At 47.6% G+C, this 20,454-nt stretch overlaps 4 protein-coding genes across 4 annotated transcripts; all 4 read right to left on the reverse strand.

Annotated features, from left to right (window-relative positions):
• Nucleotides 1-121: 121 nt before the first annotated feature.
• GGS25DRAFT_207523 (uncharacterized protein) lies at nucleotides 122-891 on the reverse strand. The gene is made up of 3 exons (XM_049256851.1): nucleotides 833-891; nucleotides 569-723; nucleotides 122-442 (listed from the first exon to the last, which is right to left on the reverse strand). The coding sequence occupies exons 2-3, from the start codon at nucleotides 681-683 to the stop codon at nucleotides 213-215; spliced, it is 345 nt and encodes a 114-aa protein (XP_049119503.1). The 5' UTR covers nucleotides 684-723; nucleotides 833-891; the 3' UTR covers nucleotides 122-212.
• A 4,353-nt stretch (nucleotides 892-5,244) lies between these two features.
• GGS25DRAFT_513643 (general substrate transporter) lies at nucleotides 5,245-7,129 on the reverse strand (the record flags this gene model as incomplete). Its single annotated transcript, XM_049262901.1, has 5 exons — nucleotides 5,245-5,503; nucleotides 5,569-5,787; nucleotides 5,847-6,022; nucleotides 6,080-6,857; nucleotides 6,924-7,129. 5 exons carry the CDS (start codon nucleotides 7,127-7,129, stop codon nucleotides 5,245-5,247), a joined length of 1,638 nt encoding a protein of 545 aa, XP_049119504.1.
• A 6,590-nt stretch (nucleotides 7,130-13,719) lies between these two features.
• On the reverse strand, nucleotides 13,720-14,804 carry GGS25DRAFT_207612 (RlpA-like double-psi beta-barrel-protein domain-containing protein-containing protein). The gene has a single exon (XM_049256852.1). The coding sequence runs from the start codon at nucleotides 14,693-14,695 to the stop codon at nucleotides 13,832-13,834; it is 864 nt and encodes a 287-aa protein (XP_049119505.1). The 5' UTR covers nucleotides 14,696-14,804; the 3' UTR covers nucleotides 13,720-13,831.
• A 570-nt stretch (nucleotides 14,805-15,374) lies between these two features.
• Nucleotides 15,375-17,723, reverse strand: GGS25DRAFT_207712 (uncharacterized protein). Its single transcript, XM_049256853.1, has 4 exons — nucleotides 17,407-17,723; nucleotides 17,246-17,355; nucleotides 16,300-17,195; nucleotides 15,375-16,219 (listed from the first exon to the last, which is right to left on the reverse strand). Exons 1-4 carry the CDS (start codon nucleotides 17,584-17,586, stop codon nucleotides 15,651-15,653), a joined length of 1,755 nt encoding a protein of 584 aa, XP_049119506.1. The 5' UTR covers nucleotides 17,587-17,723; the 3' UTR covers nucleotides 15,375-15,650.
• Nucleotides 17,724-20,454: the final 2,731 nt, after the last annotated feature.

Consider the following 20,454-nt stretch of genomic DNA (forward strand, 5'->3'; position numbering starts at 1 on the left):
TTCTTCCTTGGATTCTGTCTGGTCCCACATAACTAGTTAACTGACATCACGAACTTGGCCCCACACATTCTTTCTTTCTGGCCGATTTACCCATACCCATTACCGATGCCCATGCCCCATCCTTCTTCATCCGCCCGTTCACCCCTTTCCCCCCCTCCCCCTTTTTTTTTGTCACCCATCACACATTTTATGTAGTTACCATCTAACTTATCTTACAACCCATCGCGCATGCTGGTGCCGGCCTTGCTGGTCTCCTCGGCGGAGCGCTTGGTGCGCTCCTGCAGCGCGGCCATGTCCTCCTTGGTGTCGCCGGCGTGGCGGTCCGCCTTCAGCGCCTCCTCGCTGTCCGACGCCAGCTCCGGCTTCCAGTGGCCCTTGCCTTGCTTGTGCTTCGCGAGCAGGTCCTGCTTGTGCTTTTCGGGGTCCGCGCTTTCGGTGTTGTCTGTGAGGAGTTGGCTGGCTGGTTTGGGGAAGGGTGGATGGGGGAGGAGGGTGGTGGTGGTGGTGGTGGTGATGGTGAATGGGAGCGGGAGGGGAGAGGAGAAGGAGAGGAGAGGGGATCACTTACGGCTGCTTTCCTTGTAGGAGAGGATCGCGGGGGTGGTGGTGAAGGTTCGCTGAGCGATGGCTTGTCTGCTGGTGGCAAGGCCAGCAACGGATTTGAGGAGTGTTCGTGAAGCCATTGTGTGAGTAGATAGGTATGAATAAGACTTTACGGTTGTTCTTAGGGATGAATTGGTGTAAGTTACAGTATAGAAGGTAGATTTGTAGATGGTAGAGTTAAAGCAGAGTAGATTATCTGTTGTTGTTGTTGTTGTAGAACGTAGTTTACCTGGAGAAAGAAGCAATTGGGTAGGGTGAGTCAAGACAATAGCTTATTTTTTTACAAATAGTTAGCGTGCTATGTAATATTCCAAATAGGTCTGAGGTAATTCTGTAGTGGTCATGTCATTGAACAACGGCAGCTTTCCCAATGGCCAGGCAAATCATCCTAAAGAAGGGAAGTGCTTGCTTCGATTCTTTCATCGATCTGTATATTCATGACGTCACCACCTGGGCAGCTAGTAAGAAGCTTTCTAGTGTACATAGTGTAGCTTAGGTGGGTAATGTTACTAGGAAGTATGTAATTTATTGAAGATGATTGGCTTGGATGCATGCATTGTGCACGGTTCATGTAGTTATTAGTTCAATTCTTTCTTTCCTTCGGCTGATGTTGAAATCCCCATAAGTTACTAGGTAGTTATTATGTAACTACATATATACGTAGTTACATATAACTAGATGCACAACTTCAAGGCTGTATGTATGTTGCATCAGAGACCACGTCATACCCGCTATGTACATAATACATAAATATAACTGCCTAAGTGTAACTATCTGGTAGATGATTAAATAGTACGTAGCGAATCAGTTTCAACTTAGCAACTCGTCATCTGACCAACTAACCTCGGGATATTTATCAATTAACGTGCTATGGTATATCATGTCACTATTCAGTCGCCTCGATTGCCTCGATTGCCTCGACTATTTCCTCTCACGGCTCAGAGTATGTTACAACAGTGAACTTGATTAGGTTAGGGGCATTTATTCCCATCGTTCCTCTCTACAGTCAGGTGACTCGGGTCATTTTCCCAAGTGTCTTCGGGTAGTAGTTATGTGCCTGGTCATGTGAACGTGACTCCTCGCTTCATCCGCCGAGCCCGCATATACGCCCGACACGGGTGAAGTTGTATCTGGGCCGATGATTTGTTGCGTCGTTGCATTATCGCTAGGTTGAGCCTACCTGCTATGAACCTTAGCGAGCAAGCAAGCTCGGCTCATCGACAAAGATAGACTCATCGAACGTGATATTCGATTGGTATGATGTGTCATGTCTAGTAGCCACGTGGTGGTCAGTCAGGAAGTTGGGCGTATAGACGTAGCGATGTGGCCTTGTCGACCTTTGAAACAGCACTTTTATTCTTTTCCACGAATTCTTCTACGCTCATAGTATAGGCAATGCTATGTGAGTGGTAGAGTATGGTAACCCTTTTTTCACCTACATAGTAGTCAAGGGGTTCCTTGCATTTTTTGCTTGTTCTCCGATTGCGTATAGCATATAAGCGATTGCCCACCAAGTAGTTGAATACGCTTCAACAATATATCCAGGCTCTATCGTGGAAGGAGCGTGGCCAGGTAGCAGGATAGTGAGTATTGTCTTTGCACCTCTCTTACATCTTGTAGACACTTGGGCCAGTTTATGAAGATGGACACCTGGCCTTGTAGAGGTGAACACGTCTTTAACTTGTTAGCCCTTGGATAATTAAGCGGCATCGTTAATATCTTTTGAATGCTGTGTTACAAAACTCACATATAAATTGGGCGTTCTTGTCTTGCTCCCCTACAACTACCGAATGTTAACCTAGGCTCGCTTTTACTTACACCTCCCATTGCTACCCTCCGGGTTTGTCTCTTCCAATGGACGTAATAAGGATGTGAGGCTGTAGGTTGAAGCCAACTAAAGCCATTTCCGATACCGCATCTACCTAGGTTAGATTAGTATCCATGGATGTAAGTTAGGATTGCAACCAATGATATTTACGTAGGTACTTTTCAAGGGTAGGCGATTATAATTCAGCAGGCTGGTAAATCCACGCCACACATATGTTGTGTATCCAGCATCTGTAGGGCCTAACAGGCGGGCTTTTAGTAGCCTGCATCTATCTCAACACCGCTCATACAAAACAAGGCCTAAATTCAAGGCAACCATATCGTATAACCAAGGCAACCTCACCGTCATGCAAGACTTTCGCTCCTACAGCAGCACGTCCCTTTTCTCGATTGTTCAAGCACTCGGCACATGGCCGCGTCACACGCTAAGAGAGCAATGCATTGTAAGTCACAATTCTCTAAGTCGATTAATGTTAGTATGTCTGTTGGATAGGTAATCGAGTAGCTACATGGTAACTTCTATCAGCTGTGTCGGCTATGCATTTCAACAAGCCAAGTGTTCGCTAGACGGGAGGTATATATGGATGTATTTGGCTTATTGTATAGTATCGTATACTCTTTGCTATACTTTCGTTCAGTCCAATCCATTCTGAGCGCGTAAGTATAAGGCTATCGTCGGTTCCTTCTCAGCTATGATATCAAAGACAATAGTATATCCCTACTAGGTACCTAGGTTAGTATGCAGTAGGTATCTTCACTGCTACCCTAGCCTTAGATATCGTTCGTAAATAAAATTACGTTGCATAGCTAAAAGCTATCAAGATCTTGATCAATCATTATGAGACTCGTCATTATCTACATGGCCCAGTCAGCCGCGCTTTCAAAACCCCTGTTACATATCGCAAACCCCTAGGGGAAGCACGTCTGCGCACATGGCGATGCATCTTCCCTGGACCCTGACTGCATGCGTACCTAGTAGAATCGAGATCAATGGTATATCCTCCATTGCGGTGCTCAAAGTATCGGCTTACAACGGCCCTCTTTCATCCACTTCGGAATTCGTTGCACCAGTCGATGCGAAATATATCTTAACCGAGCAGAGTTAGGAGGTGTATAGGCTTGTTCGGTTAAGTGAGGGTATAATATCATATCATGTCTTCCGAATGTGGCCATAAACGTACGAGCACGGCCTCTGGGTCTTTGATCGGGAACTGCTTACTGCATGTATTAGGCATGTAGGCATATAGGGCAGGGTAGTCGATGTGCCAATCGGCCATCGATCACAAATGACATATGACAGAGATATCAGCTTGCGTGAATGTAACCGCGACGATGCCATATCCACCTATGAATGTACTAATGTGTGCAGTTGCTGTAAGTGATAGATACCTACCTAACTAGGTACATAGATACTTAAGTGCCTACTCAAGATAGGGGTTAAGCAATGGCACGCGATGTCGAAAGGCAAGACCACCACCATGTTACCCACCTACCTAGTCATATATAACCGCGCAACGGGAGTTAAAAAAAACCCCCAAGCAACTGGAAAAGAAATAAACTTTGATATCTGCCCACGGCTTCTAGGCTGAAAGTTTTGAGGCAAGACGACTCGTAGCAGCTCAGGAGAAAATGTCTCCTCAGTAAGAACGAACCTAGAACACAACATGCTCAACCCCTAAACTGCAGCTAACCCATCATCACAAGAGAACCCACACCGTCAGACAGAGACGAGGGCATCGTTATCCTTCGACGAAGCAGCAGACGGGCCCGTCGCCATGTCACCGACCACCAGGCTATCATGGCTAGCGAGGCAGAGCAGCCCCCCTTAACCCTTCCAACCAGCGGCCACACCCAGGATCCCCGGAACAGAGGCGACAGCCAGGAGCAGCAGCTCAACCCCCCCGACCAAGAACCGGACCACCCCCCCGACCAAGAACCGGACCATCCCCCCGATCAGCCCCCCTCCCTATCCAACACGCCCTCAAGCCAGGCCCCAAGCACACCCACCTCCGAGATCGCCACCCCGCCCCCAGAAGACCAGGACACCAACACCAACAGCCAGCCTCGCAACGGATCCACCAGCCCGCCCCAACAAGCACTGCCAACGACGGAAAGCAGCCCCCAAAGCCAGACCCTAGCCGACTACCTGGCCCGCCAGCCCACAGACCGGGGCTACGCCGTCGCCACGTGGCGGAACCAGTCGCCTGGCACCGATCCCTTCTGCGTGGTTCCCGGACGGACGAGGTGATGATGGCGATGGTGATGATAGATGAAGCGGCGGGGAAGTTGAGTTTGGGGGGGTAATGCGGAAGACGAGGAATAGAGAGTGCATAACTTACCTACTTATACCTGATAGGTAGGGCTGAAGGGTGGGCGTGGGGGGGTGGGCGTGGGGGTTCCTTGATAACTAACCCCTATCCACACCCACTTAGCTTCAACTACAGTACCTAACTACATAATGTATCCGTGATAAGCTTGGGGGATATCATTTACTACACTGTACATTACATCTGATGTAAAGTTAGGTAATATTACGATATAGATTTCATTCCCTTCACTTTGTCACCATCAAGAACGTAAATATAACAGTTATACAAATTATAATTATTTGAGTCTCTTTACTCCATAGCATAGCCTAGTCTAGTCTAATCTTAGACAGGTAGGTAGGTAGGTAGGTGCTAGCTAAGCAATGTGTTGTACAGTCTTCTACTTGTACAATCATCGACATATCCCCTCCATTCCATTCCATTTCATTTCATGTCTTTTCTTCTTTTTCTTTTTCGTTTCTTTCATATATTCTCATGTTTCCATTTCCTAAACATCAGCGTGTTCTTCCTCATGCAGAGAATCCGCATGGATGCCCTCGGGCAGCTTGCTGCCGTCCCAGTGCGCGGACTTGATGGGGTTGACGCCGAGGAGGTACATGGTGTCGATCTCCTCGAGGCTGCGGTCCTTGGTCTCGATCATGAAGAAGTAGACGATGATGATGAGGGCACCGCAGCAGCCGGCGAAGATGAAGCCGTAGAAGTAGTCGATCGCGTCGGTGATGAAGCGGGTGAAGAAGGAGATCATACTAAAACAAACATATATTAGCATATATTCAGTAAGGTTAAATACCATGGGGCGTTGTAAACTCACAAGTTCCAGAACCAGTTAGAGGCAGTGGCCAAAGCCATGCACGGGGCACGATAACGCGAAGGGTACAGTTCAGCGACGACAGCCCAAACGAGAGGTCCCCAGGTGGTAGCGAATGCAGCAATAGCAAGGCAAGAGAACACAATGAGGACTGAGCCTGCGGCGGGGGTGTTTAAGGGGTTGGTTGAATCCAAAGCGTAGTGACCGACGAAAGCGTAGATGCTAGGGTTATCAATTAGCTCAGGATACTTCAAAAGGGAATTATAGGCAAAGCGGCTTACAAGAAGCACATCATCATCCAAGCGGCACCAGCCATAAGTGCCTTTCTGCGGCCAACGTTTTGCACAATCCACATAGCGGCAATGGTGGTGACAACGTTGACGGTACCGAGAATGATTTGAGTGACGTAGCTGTCACTCAAACCAGTGGACTTGAAAACGGTTGTTCCGTAGTAGAACTAAAGACAAGTTAGTATTAAGATGGTTTCAAAAGGTGTGTTAGGGGGGAAACGTACGAAGAAATTGGCACCCGTGAGCTGCTGTCCGGCTTGAAGCACTATTCCGAGGAGGGTTCTGTGCAACATCTTGGGTCCAGTGAAGATTTCGTACCAGTTAGCCTTGCCACTAGCATTGTCCTGGTCTAACTTGACGCGAATCTCCGTGATTTGGTCGTGGACGCTGCGGTGCTGAGGGTCAACACCTGCTAATCTAGCAATCGTGTTTCGGGCCTCATCGACCTTGCCGTTTCGGTAGGCGTGTCGGGGACTCTCGGGGAGGACGAGAATTCCGAGTCCAAGGAACAGAGACCAAAGGAAGCCGAGACCGTTGGGGATACGCCACGAAGCGCTGCTGGACATGTCCTTGGTACCCCAATCGACCATGTAACTGGTCCAGATACCGAAGGTAATGAAAAGCTGGTATGTCGAGACTAGAACGCTACGGATGATGGCGGGACTGCTCTCGGACTGGTACATGGGGACCAAGACGGACAGGGCACCGATGGAGGCGCCGGTAACCAAGCGACCGATGGCGAACTGTACCCAGGAGGTTTGCGACGAGATCTCGATGACATTTCCAACGCAAGCCCACAGTGCGGTGAGCGAGATAGCTAGTCGTCTTCCGATTCTATCGGCAAGTTGTCCAGCAATCAGGGCACCGAGTAGACATCCGATAGGCAGAAGACCGACGATGGTTCCTTGTCTCGCCGCGCTGAATTCGTATACACCTTCTGAATTTAACTCGCCGAATCGTGAAGCATAATCTAACATGTTGAAGAAACCAGATATTTGACCACTGTGGAGAGAGTCATTGATTAGTATCAGACAAGTAAGAAAAGGGGTCTATATTCCATCAACATACCTGACATAACCAAACATGAAACCACCTATACTGGCGACTGCTCCTAGGAAACAAGCTATGAATGTGACCTTTTGCTTGCTAGCCGGCGAGGCATTCGCAGCGTTGCCATCCTGCTTCACAGCAGGGTTCGCCGCGTTCGAAGTCGAGGCGACATTTGGTGAAGACGTTTTCTCCACCTGATCGGTGTGTTGTTTAAGGAAAGGCATGATGCCTAGTAACTATCGATTATACCAAACAAACAAAGGATAGAACTGATAGTTGTTGAATATTGCGTGTTGAAGTTGGGGTAGTTGTATGAAAGACTTAACTTTCTCAAAGCTGGAGAGATGAGAGATACTTGCTCTATTAAATGATGTCTCCTTTTTTTCTCTTCCCCTTCTCCCAAGCGGCCCACGGCCCTGTTTTAAACCTTGAGGCGAATCTAACAAAACTCATTTTTTTCTCGTTCTCGTTCTTGTTTACCTTACTACCTGGTACCTAAGGATGTACTAGGTTGTCTGGGTTGTCTAGGTTGTTACCTGCTAAAAGGTTACTATTACCTACGCCTCTCCCTACCATCGAGCTTCCTAGTAGTGCGTCATCACCCCATCAGACTCGTGACGGCGTGTCGCGCGAGGGCGGTTGTGTTAAAATTTCTGTATTCAACGCCGATCGGCGGGCCCGATGGAACCATAGATCGCCTTGAGTAGCCATAGGGATGCCCACATATATATGGGGCCATCATGAGCACCTCACGCAGTAATTCTCGGTAGCCCTGATAGCTATTCGCTCCGTTGCGGTTAGTCCCGACAAGAGCCGCCCATCCGGCAGACCCGGCCTTATCTTACCCTTAGCTATTTGCTTAGTTAGTAGTTGCTGGTAGTTTCATTATTAGTGTAGCTATTTTTTTCTAGAAAACTGGCGCCGGACCCCGAAAAGGCTTGACACATTCCAGGAACAAGGGACTTTTTTTTTTTTAACAAGCGGCACGACACTTCGATTTCGTAACAATCTCGATAACTATTCCCAAAAAAGAAATGGAAAAAATAGTGATCGTAACCTACGTAACCTGTAACGAAAAACCAACAAGAGTTTCTCAATTATCTTTTCTCTGCCAACTCTAACATCAACTCTAACAACTCGAACAACTCTATCATCATCTAACTTTGATCCATACGAGGCCATAACATGCGTCATTGGCCAAGAAGAGATCAATGTAACGTCTTAGGGTGGCCGAGCAAAGTACCGAGTTCGGTCCTGTTGTGGAGTCAAAGCGGCTCTGCACTAGGTCTCGAGGTTTGAAGAGGCTTTCTCGTCTGTATCTCTTGGCTCTTTTTTTATGGCTTTTTGGCTTTTTGGCTTTTTGGCTCCGAGAGCGAAATGAGTGACAGAGCATGAAGAAAATAATATTGGCAACTAAAATTCGAATTAAAATTAGGAAAAAAAAACCCCCCCAAAGAAACCATTGGCATACTGGTAACATGACATGTCAAAATACCTAGGCAAGTTGACTAAAGTGAGGAAAACTGGACCATGGTGTTCCTCTACATAGCATTTCGATGCGGTGTACCTTGAAACCCCTTTACCCTCAGCATTGATGGTACTGACCGTCCTACTACTACACTGCAGTACTGCCACCCGATATATGAGTCGGTCGCATCATATATGTACAGTATGTAACTACTACCATACCAACCGTAACCAACGAGGCATTTGTCAAAAATATAGAGTTCCCGTCCGGATCGCACTAGACAGTTCTTCGGTGTCGATAGCTTGAGTCCATCAACATCAAGACAGTAAATTAGGAAAATTAGGAAAAAAAAAAAATGAAATAGCCAAAGTCTGTTGATGTTCCCGGACGATGGCTTCCGCAACGAACTTCGGGTAGTCTAAGCAAAGTCGCCTTCCTCAAAGGGTCTCGAAACAGATGGAACGAAGACTAAGCAGGACTAGGTCAGAGAACCGGACGTAAAAGGGGTCTTCGATGATAACTTCATCTCTCACGTGCGCATTAACAATCTTTCTCTGGTTACATTTTGCTGCGTCTGTTACATACATACTCCGTAGGTACATACAATGCATTTTCTCCAGACTCCAGTATATCAGATCAGACTGCCATGCAATTCTGTCTGGACAAGCCTCCCCCCTCCCCCCCGAATCTACCCATCGCGAACCCACTTTCATCAATGTGGCAAGATTATCACCGTCACCCTTATCCACCCACTAACCGCCTCCTGTATCTTTTTTTTCCCTTCTACTCTTTAATACTAATTCAATCCTTCCAATCTTTAATGGGGTCTCCATCGAATACTACCCATTGTATCTTACCTATGCTTGACGTGTTGTGCATCTACCTACCTCATCGCTGCAAGTCAAAATTCGGTTTTGGGAATGCGGGCGATGTCGCGAAACCCTTTTTTTTTTTTTTTTTTTTTTTGGAAAGGGAATCTCCGGAGTCTTCTCCAGGTTCCTTCACTGAGCAATCTCCTGGCGAGATCTACTGTAACTATCGGCCCGTGGGTGATGACATGTTTCTGTCCTACCCATAAACTACATACCTATGTACATACATTACCGAATGCATTAGAAAAGTAAATGAAGATGATAGCATATTAGCAAGAAAAAAAAATAGTTTCATTCATTCCCCACTGTCCCAGAAATCTCCTTCAATTCCCGCAGAAACCGCATTGTACCTAGAGTTGTTAATGCAATCCCATCCATCATCCATCCACCTCGTGCTTTTTTTCTTTTCCCACATCATCCATATAACCATCCCCACGATGTTTCATGCTCCATACCCCCACCCCCCCCCCCCCCATCCCATTCTAAGCCAACATCCCGCACGAAGGAAGACCGCACTTTCTTCTTCTTCTCTCTCGCTTACTTACATACCATTTGCTCATTTTCCCATGGCCCCCTACCCCCTACCCCCAATCCCCCCCGTTTCGCGCCGCTGCCCTTTTCTCGGTCGTACTTTTTTTTTTTTTTCCTGGAGCCCCCGCCCCTTTCATGGTTGGAGACCCCGTTGAGGGTCCTGCGCCTTTTTTGCCTTCTCCGGCCTCAGTGTTTGTTGTGTTGTGTTGTGGAGGAAGGGCCGTTAGGTAGGTACCTAGGTTCGTACGTACGTATATATGGATGGATGGATGGGCTTAGGTTAGGTTAGTTGGGACGTAATAGCACCGTGCGCTACTATTCTGTTCTGCTACTAGTAGCGACTTCCCAGTGTCCTGTAGTTATAGTAGTTGTTACATACCTACCTAGGTATTGTACAGTATCCGAGGCATGTAACCGCGCCATCCTGGCGCGTCCTCGAACATCGTGATGAGATGAGATGAGATGAGATGCTACTCCCAGCCCACTCGCGTAAGAGAACGAGGCGGGTGACGGGCCTTTTTTTTTTCTTTCTTTCTCTCTCAATGCGTCCGTGGCTGAATCGCTCGTGAGGCAATACGTACACACTGTACTGTACGGTGAGGATCGATAGTGAGGCTAGAGTCTAGCTATCTGTCTGTGTATCTAATGTATTATTCCATGTGTGTTGTTGAGCTGTTCTCCACCATCCTCCCCATCTCATCAATAATATAATGCGGGCGCCGTTACATAGGTATGTACTACTACTACTACCTACCCCCATCCCCATCCCATGGTTCAAATATTCGCTAGCTCCGGTCACGAGGTCCCATACCTACCTAAGCAATCTGATCTCTCTGGCGGTACGGTGGGGAGAAGGGGGGAAGGGGGGAAGGGGGGGGGGGGCTACTTTTATTCTGGAACGTCGTAGGTAACTAGGTGAACAAATATCGGGAGAAGTCGCGGCTTGTGGCTGCTAAAGATTTCCCCCGTCTTTTCGGTGGTTTTAGTTTTCGTTGCTCCGGGTGATGCTGTCAGATGTGTCTGCGCTACATACATACCTATGTAGATGTTCTCTGCATGGTCGCTTCCTCGATGGCAGGTATGTACGTCGTCATCTGCGTCATTTTGGGTCCTTCTTTTTCCTTTTTCTATTCTCAGGAGGCCCGACTACTGGGCATACACTGCATACACTGCAAGCTCTTGGAGGTTCGAGCGTTGTCAACACTAGACGTTCCGTAGCAGAGCTGAGCTGCGCTGGCATAGACTACTGTGTTAGGCAAGAGACCGAGAGTCTGTTATTCTATCGATCTCCCCAAACTAGGATATGGCTGTAGAGATCACCGCAAGACGAGACGTCCAACTGCTACTCAGGGGTGTGATGACTACTAGTACCCAGCTAACGATGCAGGCTAGTGATAAGGAAAGAGAGATTGTCAGATATGGTGACTGACTGACTAGCTCTTGCCAATAACCGTGAACACGAGCGTTGATAGCCTAGACAGCGGTATGTCAGCATATGAACTACTAGGTAATGGTGAAAGCCTTTTGATAAGTGGAAGGTAGGCAGTGAAAGCACGACCCCTTAAGAACAACACCACAGCTTATGTAGTCCATATAAGATTATCAGGTTTGGTATATCATGGCTAGGTGTCAATGAAAGCGTTGACCTTTACAGCGCACCAGTGAAAAGGGGTTGAGCCTGCGACGGCGCAACGCCCGCGCAGATTACCCCTATTCGACCGTCCACCCACCTAAAACTTAGTAGGCATGGAGAAAAGTACGATACCTACTCAAACGTGAATGTCTTTGGGCCAGAAATTGATTGAACTCTCAGTATACCGACCTGGTAGGTATTCTCAAATCTACAATACACTCAACTCCAGCATTTTCCTGGAGTTTATATGACGATGTCGTGATCGTGGGTTTCAAATGTCGAAGAATGCCATGTACTAGCGACAGCAACATGCATAGCGCTGTATTCCTACCTACTAGGTACCTGCCTAGGTAGCCACTAACTATTCGGGGGCCTGCTGTAACCTACCTAGTGTCCACATACCTACTAGGTACTAGGTAGTAAGAGGTTATTCACGGGTACACATGTCACATCCCAAATGAATTTATTAAATTATAACTATCCAGTAGTCCAACTTTTACCTGCCAAGTACCCAACCGCTCCCTACAACGGCAAAAATGGCTTGTTAATGGTGAGGTATTGTACAATGCAGGCAGGTAACCCGGTGGCAGCGTTACAGCCCTAGCGCCCTAGTCAGGTCTGAGTTGGCAGACTGGCATCTGGAACGGCCCTGTCAGTCAGCCATTAATCGTAAGATCTAACTACCTAGGCCGAGAAAGGTCCAGGGAATGATTGAATGCGGCAAAAGTCTAGGCTATTCTTTCTGAATCTGGTCGGCTTTTTTGAAGTATGGTAGGTAGTAAGTACATAGGTAGGTATGTAGGTATGTACCTGCATATACGTACCGGATCATCTTGGTTTTGGGAATACATGCGTGCATGCACTTAGGTCGGTAGGTAAGGTAGCTGTCGCTAAGTGTGAATAGAATTGCGCCAAACCCCGGGCTGTAAGTGCATCCATCTACAAAGCCATTCTCTCGCATAGACATTCCCTGTTCATCGCTGGCTCTTGAAATGCTACCCAGAAGTAGACATCAATAAGTGTTGTCAGGTAGGGCGACATTTTCCCCGCGATCATCTATCTCGCTTGTTTCTTGCCTCTCGCCTCTCTCTGGGACTCTGGGGTGCGTGTCATGGCATTTAGAGACATACGTATGAGTCTTGGCCAATTAGCACCCAACTTAACAATCTGGTAGGTTAGTCTAATAGGTAGTCATTACTAAGGCAATTCAATTGCCACGAAGCTGTCTGGATATCCGAACTGACTCAAACAAGACTGGACGACCAACTGACAGGCCAAGGAAAGGGTTGCGCCGATGCGCCGTTCCTAGCGTACAATACATAACCAACATAAGACCCCATGACTCCGGCACCCTCCGGGCCAGCCACCCGACCGACACGCGGATATAAAGACGAACGAGTGCTCGGCGGGCCGTGATAGGCTATTGGTTACGAGTTCCTGGTATACCAATCAACCACCGTAAAAAAGAAAATTTAAGTAGTGGAAAGGCTCGGCATCGGGGACGTCTCCGAATTGTCAACTTCGCTCGTACTATTATTCGCAAGCTGCCGGACTATTGCGAACATCACGTATTGATTCTCGGGCCGTGATAAAATAGCTTGTTAGGCATTAGGCATCTGTAAGATGGTATGATGGTCGTATATACATACATACTTTTTGCTCATCACCTGGCAATGTGAATTCTCAAGCCTGACTAAGTGCCAAGCAGGGAGAGATGGCCCTTTGAGTGAGAAGCTTCAGGAAGGCTCGGTAGCACGATGTAAGGTCGATGCGAAGAAGATGTCGGCTTCTCAGTACCTAGGTAGTTACCGGGGTGAATAACAGCCCCATACCAAGACGCTTCCAAGAGTGCATCGTTGATGGCGTCTAAACCTAAGGAACGTGTAGTAACTGAAACGCGTAGTCTGGCCGTTACCTAGTCTAGGCACAATTGATGCAATGATCATTTGCGACGTTAGAAATACCTTATGTAAGTTAGCATGTCAATTATTCCATGCCCGCCCATTCTTCAGATGCATATGTAATCGCTGGGCGTTAAATGTTGCTTGCAAGTTCGCCAGTTACAACGATTGTGACACTGAATACCAACATCGCCTGCCATGGGTTTGCTCAGGTGGTGAAGAATGCTGTCAATGCTATTCGCCTAAGAGAGAGTCAATAGCCATATCGCAACCGTTTCCCTTCCCGCCTCCAATATAACAAGGTGAAAAAACGTATATGCCAAAATGCAATGATATTCATAACCTGATTTTGTACGTTACCCGTCCGACCGCTCATAGACTCATCAAATCGCTAAACCATAGCAAAAAGGGGTATAAAACATTCCAAACTCCATCCATGTGTCTATAACCAGGCCAACTCCGGCCGGAGTGTATAATTCTGCCGGCTATGCCATCTTTTCCGATTCGTCGTCGATTCATATTTAGTCTAACCAGGCCCAGTTCCCGGATACCCTCCCGCTACCTTCCGGCGCCAAGCGCGTGAACACGGCGATGCTCAAATCCAAATCCGCCGCTTCGCATCCGACGCAGCGATCCACAACCGTGACATCTACACTGTGGTTTCCCGTGCCATTCTCGACGAAATCTCTTGAAACTCTTATTTTCCTGCCGCAGAGCGGATTGGCATTCGGATTGGAGCCCTGGCTGGCAGCATCAAAGATAATGTGTGATACGGAGACAATGTCCTCGCTGCTGGTAGACTCTATACCACAAGCGCCCAAGGCAGGATCGTAGTAAGTCAATTCGCCCCTGAAAGTTTCCGTATTGCTCGGAAGCGGCAGATTTGACGTGGAGGACGAGCGGCGTGTTAGGCCCACGCCGAGGCCTACTGCTAGCGGGACGACTACGAAGAGAAAGATCGCCGCCGGTAGAATGATACATAGGAATAAAAACCGGCGGGAGCGGCCGAAATACTTTCTATGTGGAGGGAAGGCGGTGTCAAAACGCGCGTGCAGTGCAGTGGCCAGCGTACCCTTTGCTGCTGCGCCGTTCTCGGTGGGTGGGTTATGTAACGGGAGAGTGGATGCTCGACCAGAAAGCGATTTTCTTCCCAGAGTACGCTCCGCCGCTAGAGAGAGTCGAGCGGATATAGGTCGATTCTCATCCTCCTCATCAGGCTTCAAAGGGATGAGTCTACCTAACAGCGACTGACGAGGCTGTTTGGGGGGGTGAGTTATGGTCTCCCATTCGGGGAGTTGATAGACTGGTGCAGGAACAGCAGGTTCTGTATGAGGTTCTGGACCAACTGGACCAACCGAGGAAGCATTTTCGGTATTCTCTGCCATCGTTTCACTAGCATGGACGATTCTAAAGCGACTCAATTGGAAATCCTCGAGTGTCACGAGTCTACTTAGTTGAAAGACTGAAGGGTGAAAAACTAAGGGAGCAAGACGAAAGAAACGAAGGGCAGCATCTTCTCCTTTCGGCGAAGAAGATGCATCGAAGGGAGAGAAAAACAAAGATAGTAGTAGGTTACCCAGATAAATTTAGTCACAAAAAACAACTAGGCGAAAATCGGGAAAAGATACGAAGATATTCGAAATTGGGATGAGTGTAAGAGTGACAAGAGTGACAAGAAGTGACAGGAAAAATGAAGGAGACGAGAAAAAGGTTGGGGTTGGAGTAACGTCAGTTGGAGAAGATAGTGGGGTTCGATGCTTCCAAGTTCCAAGGTTTGTCATTAGTACAATACATTAGTAGCTCCCTTTGCTGTGAAAGGGATTCATAAGGGATTCATACATAGTACATACATGCACTCTACCCTACATATGTAGGCAGTAGGTACCTAAGGTAGGGAATTCATAGGTGTAGATGGAATGCGGGGAACACATCAATTCTACCCGAGACCCCTGTTACTTTAAGCTTTCCGGGCTAGCCAGGTACGAGACAAAGATGCCTACAATGGCCCTACATACCTAGGTACATATGCACCTAGGGTAGGTATTAAATTGAGTGATGTTTTCGGTTAAATTCTTGGATAGATGAATGATTATTCGTCTTTCCGATAATGATCTACGTAGCTATCTAACATTGAAGTGAAAAGAAAAAGAAAAAGAAAAAGAAAAGAGTTAAAATCTTAAACAAAACAACTTTTTCAATAATGAGTCTGGGTATATCGTGACGTGCCATGCTAAAGATACAATGAAAGAAACCAAATCGATATACGCCAGAATTCCAACAGCCAGCCGCTATGATACATTAATGTATGTCGAGGAGGAGGGGAAAAAATGAACGAGATCACTAGAATGGCCGCGTCGAAAAGTGTCTAGGTCCTACCTCTGGCCTCGCACCCACTTCTTGGGCTAAGTCGGGGCTCCAGACTGGATTTCGCGGTTGAGGCGCACTAGAGTTACGCGACGAAATTGGCCTCATATTCCAAGTCGAGCTCTGGCTTTGAGCTTGCGGCAGAGGTGGTAGCGACTGCAACGATGATATCGACGGCATCGAAGGTAGATACGGAAGCGACGGTGGCGATGAGATTGCATGTTCAGTAGCCGACAACGACTGGCTGTTCAGTGTCGTTGTGGTAGAGGAATAATTATGTTCGCCAAGTAATGGCGTACCAAAGTGATCACCGCTCATCTGGGTATCGTCTTTCCAAGGGGGCTGGTGCCCAAGGCTGACCCGCTGAGGCCAACTAGTCTCACTTATTCCCACCGTTCCAGTATCGCCTATTCCGAATCTCCCCTTTTCTGGGTCGCGTGGGGGGATCAAGTTGTAGCTAGAAGGATCAAGGTATGGGATAGTCCCGTCCTGCGGAGGCATCTCCTCTTGTTCGTGTTTACGGTTTTGGTGTTGTGTACATTTCTCTGTCAGATGCCCCAGACATGTGTCAGTTAGAAGAGAAACAGAAGCAAGAAAAGGGCGAGAGAAGAAGGGAACAACTAACCGCTGATGATTTGAGCAAAGCTAAAGACAATCAATGCACTAGAGAATAGGGGAACCAGTTGACCAAAGCTTTTGGAGTCGTTTTCCTCGTTCAGGCCGTTCTCGAGTTGGATCCACTGCGATTTATCAACCCATCTGCGGAGCTCAAAGATATATATTGTTGAGGCGATGGCAACGAAAAGGCTAATTCCTACGCCAGCTAGGAGGTAGATCAAGAACATGTTCTGTACCAGATTCCTCAGCGGTGTTCCGAGCCCGCAAAATCGTCGAAATTTGTCGCCGACATGGGCCCTCCATCCAGGCCTGCTCTTACCCCGTCGGATGAACCTAATCAGTTCGGCAATGGTGGCGGCTCCGTAGAAGAGGACCGTGATGATGTACAGGTTCCAGCCTTGAATCTTGTTGTCGCCCGACATCGAGTGGGTGAGGGCATCGCTGAAACTTTTAGCACTCGACGTCACCTCTCTAAATGTATCTGCAGCCGAATGTTGGTCGCTCTGAAAACAGGCTGCGGGCAAGAAGATGGTGCTATCATCCATATTCGCTGGTGGAATACCCGTGGGGAACGTATAGCCATTGTCCACCGCATCTTGGTTGGTCATGAGTAAGCCTGTGGCGATGAAAACAAACGTTACGCAAATAACACGAAGGGCCGCAAGCCAGGGAAACTTCCAATAGTTTCGAACGATGGTTACCGACATAAGATGTGTCGCACATGTGAGCAACATCATATTCGCGACGATGTTGTAATGGTATGCGGAGATTGTGCAGCCTTTCCAATATCTGAGTGTAATTGCATACGCAGCTCCCGTGAACACTTGCTGGTCACTACAGGCAAGAACTAATGTTTCCATGACTTCCGAAAAGCTTGTTCGTTTCCCTCCTTCGACTCTTCGCCTATCAGAACTTAGTTGACGTTCACACTTGGTCTCTTGTGCTTTACTTACTCATCAGCAGAAGTCGTCTTTACCCGATAAGTTTTAAAGATCTGCCAGATCACCGTCATGAGACCAGCAAGTATGGAGAACATAGTGACCGCGACGAAGACTCCGAGGATCTGTTTCGTGTAAGCATGGGTGATACACGAAAGGGCAAGTATGAATCGCACTCCTATACCAGCAATGTCCGGATCTCCAGGGACCTCCCCCCTAGAGTAGCCTCCAATACTTGTGAAAGGAGGCAATATTTTGGTTGTGCCGTTTATAGTCTGATTGACGCCTTGAACGCCACAGTTGAGAGTGACATTATAGTGTGCCTTGCAGTCGACAATGGAGACGTACGAGCCCATTTTGGTCAGTCAAAGTATGATGATGCCGAAAGTTAATGGTGGAACAGAATTCGACGACGACGATTGTTAAGTAGGTGGCTTGATGTATTTACAATTCGATCAATTCATCTTTCATGTCGAGTGTATATTGCATTTTATCGAATAGATGCCATAAATAGTATCTACATCAACGTGTATGTCGAGCATCGCCTACTATACTGCTGGAAGTAATTCTAACATAATCAGGCTGGCGGGAATCTATCTAGAGACGTAGCACTACAGTTATATGCCGTGTGATGTTCCTTCGCGTGCTCCATGGTAACCTTGAAGAGAAAGGGGTGGCCCAACCCGCGATATGCAACATGCAAAAGCCACCCCGAGCGATCCTTCCAGTTCCAGCCCGTGGGCTTTCAGACTTATCTCCGTCTTTCTCAAACATATATTTGGTCGAAAGCTGAGAACTACTCGGTAGGTTCCAGAACTACCAGGTAAAAATCAATATACCAAAGGAAAAAAAAAACAGCTGGGGCGTTGCAAATCATATCATCAGCCGCATGGAGATGGGTGGGTGGATGGATGGATAGATGGATGATGTGTGAGACTATGCAGGGGCGCTGCCGCTACCGAACATCTTGCGTCCCAGATAAAACCACCTAACCACTAGAAAACAGCATACATAACTATTACCTGGGTACCTTGGTATCAGCTAGCCTACCGAGTAGGGTGCCTAGGTAGGTAGGAACCGGTAACGGTAGCACGTACGAAGAAGAAGAAGAAGAAAGCAAAGCAATTGATTGAAGTATTTTTGGTATTCGCAAAGTTAGGTGCACGAATAATGCGGTATGAGGCTACACTGCCTCCCGTGTGTGCTGCCGCCGCCCCCCTCCTCCGAGTTGGGTAGTAGAGAAACGAAACACTCGGATCAGACCGCCAGATGCGTGTCGCATGTATCGGTCGCGATTGACGTATGTGATAGGACGGAGTAGAGTCTGTAGACATAACTAACACACATGCTAGACATGCGGAGGTAGGCGGGTAGGCGGGTAAGTAGGTCTGTAGGTAGGTAGGTAGAGATAAGCCTTCTGTCTCCCCGCGTTACGGGCCAGATACATAGGTACCATACCATACAAACCCCATGTGGTATTGTTCGCTTGAGTAGAGGGTGGCCTAAATATGGAACAAGGCTGGGCTGTGCTGCTTCCCATCATCTACACTATATACATACATACCTACAAGATGGTGGTGGTGGTGGTGGTGGTAGTATCGCTTTTGGCGTTAAAGCCGCATATGAGGATCCCGTTCAGGCAACGTGTAGGTATGTAATTGTATGTATGTGGGTTAGGCTAGGAGTGAGGGTGAGGGTGGGTGAACTTGCATCGGAGAAAAATGTGCAAAGCCGGACTTACATAATACCCATGGATGGCCATAGCCCACCTATATATATATCCACGGGCGTGATTTACCTAAAGTAGGTGTCTAGGTAAGCAATATTGATATGTAGGTAGGTAGGTAGGTAGGTAGGTAGATAAGCAGCGTAGGATCACACACCCAATATGATATATCTCTACCTACCTACCTACCTACCTACAGCCAGTCCGGAGAATAGAAATCTGTAAGTCAGCAAGTACCTAAGGTTAGGTAGGTAGATACAGGCAGTCCCCCGGAACCAGACACCGAGCCACGTAGGTAGCATTTGTGTCACTCGCTTCCTAATAAACACCATAAATCGAATCAGAAGCGATTCGAATCTACCTACACCAGGATACCTACATGTAGTAGAGAGGTAGGTAGATACCTAGGTACAAAACCCAACAAGCCAGCCAACCGAACCAACCAATCCAACGAGCTACCCGATTATCCACCCCCCTTTGTGAAACGCGATAATTGTGTGTGAGAGAGAGAGGGAGAGGGAGAGCAGCCAGGCAGCGTTGCATTGCACATACTTATGTCTCAGATCCTCTCTCTCTCTCTCTCTCTCTCTTTCTTTCTTTCTGGAACGAAACCAACATACATAATAAGTATCGGGTGTTGGGATTGGGCTTAGCCTAGGGGATTAACGCCGGGATTTTGAGTTGGGGATTGAGGGATGGGATTGGGGATTGGGGGATTGGGGGCCGAAACGACAACGGACGTAAGATGGAGGAAATGCGGGAGTTGTGATGTGTGTTTTGGCTTTAGATGCTAGGTACGGGCTAGGAACTGGATAGATAGATAGATGCCTAGGTAAAGTCCTGGGAAAGTGGCACATGAGAGGAGAATCGATGAATTTACTTATTGTGCTTCATTTGGTGGAAATCCCTTGCTTCGCTACCTGTATACCTAATGAGGGCATCGCATCGCTGGAACTACATACTTCCTACCAACAGCGTTCCGTGATATGAGGTAGTTAGAGAACGGCACTGAAACGAAGCTACTAATACCAATGTGGTAGGTAGGTAGCTGTCTGTCCCGATTGTAGTTGACCCAAGGACAAGGCCAGAAACACGTCACTGATTGTGATGTAATATGTCACATTATCCGGTGGCACGGAACTGACTTACTAGGTAGCCATATATGGCAAGATCTCCAAGCAAGATATGCACTTCCGTAGTACTGTACCTTCACTAGCACATGTACAACAAGCACTCAGACACACGACTCGAACCCGAAACGACAGACGAATCTACGAGGACGAAGCAACACACATTCGACAAAGGTTCAAATCAAAACACTGCAACGAACAAAAGTCGTAGTAAATAGCTTGTAATAAAATCTGAGTTGGCAAGAGTGCTCTTCAGTGCACCTTAATTGCTAGTCCGCCATAATGAAATGGCGGGACAGGCAACTCCCCCCTTTCTAATGAGATATACAAAGAAGGGGAGGAGTATCCAACTACCACTCGAACTAAAC

This window comes from Hypoxylon fragiforme (assembly GCF_022984875.1).
Source record: "Hypoxylon fragiforme strain CBS 206.31 chromosome Unknown GGS25scaffold_3, whole genome shotgun sequence".
In the NCBI taxonomy this organism is placed as follows: domain Eukaryota; kingdom Fungi; phylum Ascomycota; class Sordariomycetes; order Xylariales; family Hypoxylaceae; genus Hypoxylon; species Hypoxylon fragiforme.

Coding starts and splice junctions, on each gene's coding strand:
- GGS25DRAFT_207612 (XM_049256852.1), bottom strand. CDS start 14,695: ATGGCAGAGAATACCGAAAATGCTTCCTCGGTTGGTCCAGTTGGTCCA.
- GGS25DRAFT_207523 (XM_049256851.1), bottom strand. CDS start 683: ATGGCTTCACGAACACTCCTCAAATCCGTTGCTGGCCTTGCCACCAGC. Junction 443..568: donor CTCCTACAAGGAAAGCAGCC/GTAAGTGATCCC, acceptor AACTCCTCACAG/ACAACACCGAAAGCGCGGAC.
- GGS25DRAFT_207712 (XM_049256853.1), bottom strand. CDS start 17,586: ATGGGCTCGTACGTCTCCATTGTCGACTGCAAGGCACACTATAATGTC. Junction 17,196..17,245: donor AAGACGACTTCTGCTGATGA/GTAAGTAAAGCA, acceptor AAGTTCTGATAG/GCGAAGAGTCGAAGGAGGGA. Junction 16,220..16,299: donor CTTTGCTCAAATCATCAGCG/GTTAGTTGTTCC, acceptor GGCATCTGACAG/AGAAATGTACACAACACCAA.